Source organism: Oncorhynchus gorbuscha, linkage group LG23, assembly GCF_021184085.1.
Source record: "Oncorhynchus gorbuscha isolate QuinsamMale2020 ecotype Even-year linkage group LG23, OgorEven_v1.0, whole genome shotgun sequence".
NCBI classification, from domain to species: domain Eukaryota; kingdom Metazoa; phylum Chordata; class Actinopteri; order Salmoniformes; family Salmonidae; genus Oncorhynchus; species Oncorhynchus gorbuscha.
In genome coordinates, this window is record NC_060195.1 from 28,922,290 (window position 1) to 28,929,464 (window position 7,175).

Genomic DNA, 7,175 nt, shown 5'->3' on the forward strand with positions numbered 1-7,175 from the left:
TGTGGTGCATTATATATATTTTTTAAACATAGTATTGCAGGGAATTTCCCCACACAAACATGCATTACAGATAAATTATGTCCTGTGGCCGGCCACAGAATATGTATGGTCTCCTCTTTGCGATCCTTCTACTTTACTCGTTCATGACCATCCCTCGTTAAATAAAAACACAATAAAATACAAATTCATGACCTGCATCTCCCTCTACTGGTAGGTGTAGGGTCAGTTAAACTGCGGTAGATTTTCCTCCAGTATGACCCAGCTCAAAACAAGGAAATGGAAAATGTAGCTAGCTAGATGCGGTTTCAATCACTGATACACGTTGTAATTAGAATTGTCTAGTTATGGTAAAGAAACTTGAGTAGGCGTGACATCTCTTATTTAGAAACTGATATGATCAAAATAATTTTAATAAGTAACGTACACAGCGCAGCGGCAGGTGTCACAAACGGAAGAAGTCCATGTAACGTTAGCTAAAGTATCGCGTGACCGCAAAAACGAAAAAGTTTGCTGATTTGCTTTGTTCTGTGCCTACTTGATACATGTTGTGACTCATTTTGGATCATCTCTTTATTTACGGGATCGATTTCATAAAATGGATAGAATTTGCTCGCTGTATTTTAGTTACGTTAGATAGCTATCGTACCATCAGACTCATGCGTGCTTCCCGCTGGTTCGCTGGCTAACTAGCTAGCTAAGTGTTAGCTAAATGGCTAGCTAATTTGAGAAGTTCAAAGTTAGAGATGGATGATATAATTTCGCTCAGCTCCGGGAGCGGAGAGGACTCGGATGTTGAAGTTGTTGGTGTTTACAGTGACACCGAGAACAAGGCCGAAGCAATACCATTTATCAGAGGAGGATGGGTCAATCTGGCTGCCTACACACCGGTAAGTGTTCCCCGTGAAGTTGCAAGGGCTACCCGTACATCAACAGAAGAGGTATGTTTGGCATGTGTGAAAATACAAGAGTAGGTAACTTGCAGGCCCAAATGATGTAGTAGTTCAGAAAAAAAGTTGTTGGCATTGACAGCTAGCTAATTATCTGTAGGTTAATGTAACGCAAAACCAGCTGACGGCGTGGCGCGTGCCGCAAACTGGCGATACTGTAGGCAGACGGTCATTGGTTGGTCCACTTCACTCACCAACTCCGCGGCAGTTTGGCATTTTCTGAACTTGTTGACCCGACCTAACTTTTTTTTATCAACATTTTTTAAACTATAGCTAACGTTACATTGTTGTTGAAGATATTCAATGTGGTGTAGCCACTTAACCAAGTTTACCTGGTAATAGTTTGAGAGTAGACCAAATCGTGTTCCAGCTAGCTAACGTTAGATAGTTCGCCGTTATAACGTAACGACGTGACTGTCCAAAAACACACCTGGTCAGGCCAGGGTTAATGTTTTTTGTTGTTGATGATATTGAGAATATTAAATAATTGCGTCTGCAGTCGATGGCATATATATTCAGCAACCTGAGATCAGTCAATACATACACTTAAAGTATATTTCATTTATGCTGATGTTTACCTCATAGAACTAGAATGAGATTCTATTTACTGTGGTTCACCTGTCTCTTTCAGTTTGTGATTGACATTACTGGTCGGAGGTGGGCACTACCACCACCAAGGAGGCGCAGGAGGAGGGACCCAGGTGGGCCTGTAGAAGTGGTGGACTTGAGTGACAGCAACTTCTCGGATCACTCAGATCCAGGGCCGGTGAGTCCACTACCTCAGGGAGAGAAAAAGACTGAGGGACTTTCAAAACACAAAGGACCACATACCAAAAGTCCAGATTCTCTGTCCTGCTCCCCAACTGAACAAGAGTTGGAGAACAAAGCTGTTTTAAAAGCAGAAGAAAGTGACATCCTTGAGTCCAATCAGAGTTCTCTCAGGGATTCATCTTCAACTCGAACACCAGATGTCAAGAACGCTGTGAAATGCTCAGATGTAGACATTCCAAAATGTCCTGTCAAATCACCAAGTGTGCCTAAATCTGAACCCCCAGCAGGGAAGGCAAAAGCCTCAGGGTCTTCCTCTTACCAGATAACTTGGGAGTCACAACAGTGCTTGGGTATAACTTCTCAACCACTGTGTGAAGGGAAAGAAGAGCCAGAATGCCTCAAGGCCAAGACCCAAACCTCAACCATTCCAAATGAAGCTCTGACTAGCTGCACTGGAAAAGTAGAAAAGCATGCATTGGAAGAGCAAGTGTCTATGTTTACAACGGACAAACCTCTTCTGACAGAGGAAAGGGAAGAACCAGGGTCTCCACAATCATTACTCTATGCTACTCTCTCCCTCTCCCCCCAAAGCCTAGACAGCCCCTATTACGTCCCTGATGATATAGACTCAGACCCTTTCAGGTTCTCAGAGGATTGGGGTGTACATGAAACTCGGCACAACGACACCTGTTATTCCCCTACACACATCCCCTTTGAAAGCTCTCTCTCTCCACCTCTACCTGATGATCAGACAGTGTGTCTCAACCAGAGTGACCCAGACAACTACCCCACCAGTACACACAGTCTTAAACAGGATCCAGTCTACCACTATTGTTCTCCTACCAATGGCACAGGATCAGTGCTGTTGGAGGAAATAAATCAACTTCAGGCCTTAAACTGCACCATCTTCAGTCCCTGCTCTCCTTCCATAGAACCAGACCAACAGGCTCCCCAGAATTCCCAGCTAACCACCGGCTCCAACTCCCCTGGCTCCTGCATGGGAGGAACTCATAGCAATAATGAGAGCCAGCCCAACCGGACCCCCAGCCCTACGTCCACAGTCATCCTAGCTGGGGAGTCCCCAGACTGGCCTGTGGATGAGACTGAGGCAGACCTGGTTATGGATAGCCCCCTGTACATGTGTAGTAGTATCCCTAGTGACCCTCCCATGTCGCTGCGGTCTGAGGACATGGATGTGGAGGCAGGGCCCAGATCTCCTGAGGCCAGCCAGCCTGGTTTGGGGGCTGAGGGCTTGATGACTACTGCATGGAGGGATGACAATGAAGGAGAGGAGATGGGTGGACAGAATGACATGGAGGTCAGCAGAGAGGACAGGCGCTATGTGTGTCCAATCCAGCTCAGGAAACTGAGGCAGCTGATGGCTGGACCAGTTCAGCACCTGGTAAGTAGGAGAGACATTTTCCCCACATTTTCCTGTGGTTTCTCTCACTCTTCTGTTGTTTCTCTCTCTCTCCCTCTCCAGGAGGATGAGGAAGAGGAGGATGATGGTTTTGGTGACCCAGAGCCTCTGTGCAGACAGAGCTTGAGCCTGGTGTATAGCACCATGGAGGAGAACTACCCAGAGGGCACCCTGCAGCTGCTGTCTGACCTGCTGCAGCCCCGCTTCTTCCCCCCCATCGACATCACCACCCACCTCCTCAGAGGCATCCTGCTGGACCCCCAGTGTCCCGACTTTCTCTGTCTGGAGGCCTATACTCTCCTCATGAGGACCCAGAGGCACAATCACACTGATCAGACCACTATTCCATGGGACTGGGAACTGTTGACGTCAGTCATGGCTGCTGAACAGGTAATGACAGTGACAGGCCTCTCTCAGCACCTTAACAATTGATTATGATTATACACCCAGTTTTTATTAGAGCAGTGAGGGAAGCAATGTTTCCACAAGCATCAGGTTTACAGGGGTATTATGCTTTTACTAGGATAGTTGATCTGACCACCTTCCTGTCAATTCTCCTCTTCCTTAGAGCCGTGGCAGGAGGCTCTGCTGTGAGGTGGTGCGTATGCTGTTGCAGTACGTCGTCCAGACCATGGAGGATGACTTCCGGGTCAAACTTTCCTTCCGTGATCTCCACCATTCCATCGCCAAGGCAACCCTGTCATGTGATGTACGGTTCACCCAGGTCAGGTGAGCATTGTGTGTCCAGGAGAATAAAAAATAAAAAAAATATATATATATATTTGTCTTGATCAGTTCCTGAAAAGAGAGACAGGTGTGCATTTTGTTGAGGTTTGTATGACAATTTTATTAGTGTTTAATTATTTTCTACATCTTCTCCCTCCCATCAGAGATGTTATCAATTGGCTCTTTGCTGCTATTGTGAAATCAACAGGGGACAAAGACAACATGTCTGCTGACATTGAGTTGAGAACACAGAAGGAAAAAGATGAACATCTAAAGTGAGTTAAAAATGACAACATTCCATACCACTTGATTGTTTTGAGATTGGACATATAGCACCCCACCTTTCATATCAGGTCAGTTTGAAGGATTCAGAATAGAAACAGAGTACACACAGCCAATGCGTGTGTGTGTCATGTGCCTTGTGTGTGTCAGAATGGTGTTCCTCCTCCAGAAGATGCTGTCCTTTGCCTTGGAGGTGGACCGCTCCCCGGCTCTCAACTCCAGCAAACTCTCTGGGGAACTCTTCCACACGCTCATCAGCACTGTCTGTCTGAGACAACACAGGTCAGGGTTTGAGGATGGAGGGGATGTTGAGATGAATGGACGCGTCAAGAGGACTATGCTTGCTGTGTAGAGACAGACAGCATCAACGCTTCACCTCTCCTTTCTTGCCTAGGATGCTGATGCTGGAGACCCTGGAGAGCAGACTACTGAGGTGTAAGCTGATAGAGCACCTGCTGCACCATGCAAGTCCACAGAAGACCCCTCTGCCCATGTCTCTGAGTCTGCTGCTACACTTCCTACACAACGCCACCCTCCCACCTGACCCTACGGTGAGTACTAGTACTGCACAACGCCACCATCCCACCTGACCCTATGGTGAGTAGTAGTACTGCACAACGCCACCCTGACCCTACGGTGAGTACTAGTACCCGCACAACGCCACCCTCCCACATGACCCTACAGTGAGTACTAGAACTGCACAACGCCACCATCCCACCTGACCCTACGGTGAGTACTAGTACCCGCACAACGCCACCCTCCCACCTTACCCTACGGTGAGTACTAGTACTGCACAACGCCACCCTCCCACCTGACCCTATGGTGAGTACTAGTACTACACAATGCCACCCTCCCACCTGACCCTACGGTGAGTACTAGTACTACACAACGCCACCCTCCCACCTGACCCTACGGTGAGTACTAGTACCCGCACAACGCCACCCTCCCACCTTACCCTACGGTGAGTACTAGTACTACACAACGCCACCCTCCCACCTGACCCTACGGTGAGTACTAGTACTGCACAACGCCACCCTCTCACCTGACCCTACGGTGAGTACTAGTACTGCACAACGCCACCCTCCCACCTGACCCTACGGTGAGTACTAGTACTGCACAACGCCACCATCCCACCTGACCCTATGGTGAGTAGTAGTACTGCACAACGCCACCCTGACCCTACGGTGAGTACTAGTACCCGCACAACGCCACCCTCCCACCTGACCCTACGGTGAGTACTAGTACTGCACAACGCCACCCTCCCACCTGACCCTATGGTGAGTACTAGTACTACACAATGCCACCCTCCCACCTGACCCTACGGTGAGTACCAGTACTGCACAACGCCACCCTCCCACCTGACCCTACGGTGAGTACTAGTACTACACAACGCCACCCTCCCACCTGACCCTACGGTGAGTACTAGTACTGCACAACGCCACCCTCCCACCTGACCCTACGGTGAGTACTAGTACTGCACAACGCCACCCTCCCACCTGACCCTACGGTGAGTAGTAGTACTGCACAACGCCACCCTCCCACCTGACCCTACGGTGAGTACTAGTACTGCACAACGCCACCCTCCCACCTGACTCTAAGGTGAGTACAAGCACTAGATTTTGAATTGATGAAGGAAGTCACGTTAATTTCTATGGCATCTCAAGAAACAGTACACGGACCAATTTCTTTACTAAAATATTAAGACAAGTCAAAGGTATGTAGCATAGGCTCAGTCTGTCTCTGTTGTTCTTCAGGATGGAGCTGAGAGCTGGAGGAAGTGGGAGGAGTTGGTCCAACTACTATGGATGTTGTTGCTGAGCTATGAGGAAGTGATGAAAGGTGGGTCAATGAACGATTCACCCATCAAAACGAGCATTCCTGAACAGTTTATTTAACTTTTAAGTTGGTCACAGCCTCTTTAGGCTTTCCCCTTAGTTTTGTCCTCCTAACCCAGGGGTTTCCAAACTTTTTTTGACCCACAACCCCATTTTGATATTTCAAGAATTTACAACCCCACCATGTACTTTCTTTTTTAATTAGGTCTGACAGTCTATTACAAAATCAGTCTGAAGTACTTTTGACAGTATTTTAGTCTGACGGAAGTATGGTTTGAAGTAAATGAAATGTAAATGAAATGTATCTGAAAGGTTTTGGGAAGTTCAGAAAATCACCAGGCAATCATTGTGTATGATCTTCTGTGTAGAAAATAACACTAATATATAATATATATATATTTTTCCCCAGTCTGATTTTGTGCCGAAATCTTGTCCACTCTGTTCTAATAAGACTTGTGGGCATTGCAGAGGGAAATGGAAGACACGTTTTTCCTCAGAGTCTTATCTTTCAGTGATGGTCATAATATTTTGTTGCTTAAACCGTTCGAAGATAGAGCCACATTTTGTAGGAAGAAAACAGAAACCGCTCTGTTTATTACAACCACATCTAGTGGCTAGTTAGACAACCTGGTTCTATAAACCAAGCACGATTTCTCTCGCAAACCTATTTTCAAATCAGACGACCCTTAGTTTGGGAAATCATGTCCTAACCCATTTGCACTTTGACCCCTTAACCTCCAGGTCACCTGCGCTCTGCGGTCACCGAACGAGGGGGCTACGGTCGTGCTCCAATCCAGACAGTGAATGATTCTTTGTCACGGTTGGCGGTCCAGGAGGCTATAGAGGCCATCCTGTCCAGAGCCCAGGCTGACCTGGGCCAAGACCTGCCTCCACACGTCCACGAGTCCCTCACCTACCTGCAGGATCATCTGCTGGCCTCCTCTCATTGACGATAAGCTCAGCGCTTCGGTTCAAGCGGCTGTTGAATGATTTCTATTTATTTTTGTAATGATTCATTCAGTTTTCTAATCTTTCCCCCAATGAATTGTTTTAAATAAATATTTATTTTTTTAACTAATTGTCTTATCTATGTTTGCTATTGATGTAATAGTGATGGGACCTGTGTAGACAGTCTGACTGCATCCAATTCTCTTTTTCCCGCATCAGAAGAAGTAAGCCAGTAATTCCAGACCC

General features: G+C 47.1%; 1 protein-coding gene across 1 annotated transcript; it reads left to right on the forward strand.

The window, feature by feature from the left end:
• The first annotated feature begins 227 nt into the window (after positions 1-227).
• Positions 228-7,123, forward strand: simc1 (SUMO interacting motifs containing 1). The gene is made up of 9 exons (XM_046322795.1): positions 228-887; positions 1,579-3,120; positions 3,202-3,528; positions 3,707-3,867; positions 4,029-4,139; positions 4,297-4,428; positions 4,541-4,697; positions 5,901-5,985; positions 6,723-7,123. The coding sequence occupies exons 1-9, from the start codon at positions 744-746 to the stop codon at positions 6,929-6,931; spliced, it is 2,868 nt and encodes a 955-aa protein (XP_046178751.1). The 5' UTR covers positions 228-743; the 3' UTR covers positions 6,932-7,123.
• The last annotated feature ends 52 nt before the right edge of the window (positions 7,124-7,175 follow it).

What these genes read in the sequence shown, in the direction of transcription:
- simc1 (XM_046322795.1), top strand. Translation starts at nt 744, where the DNA reads ATGGATGATATAATTTCGCTCAGCTCCGGGAGCGGAGAGGACTCGGAT. An exon ending in CAGTCATGGCTGCTGAACAG is followed by an intron (nt 3,529 to 3,706) that starts GTAATGACAGTG and finishes CCTCTTCCTTAG; the next exon opens with AGCCGTGGCAGGAGGCTCTG. An exon ending in CTATGAGGAAGTGATGAAAG is followed by an intron (nt 5,986 to 6,722) that starts GTGGGTCAATGA and finishes CTTAACCTCCAG; the next exon opens with GTCACCTGCGCTCTGCGGTC.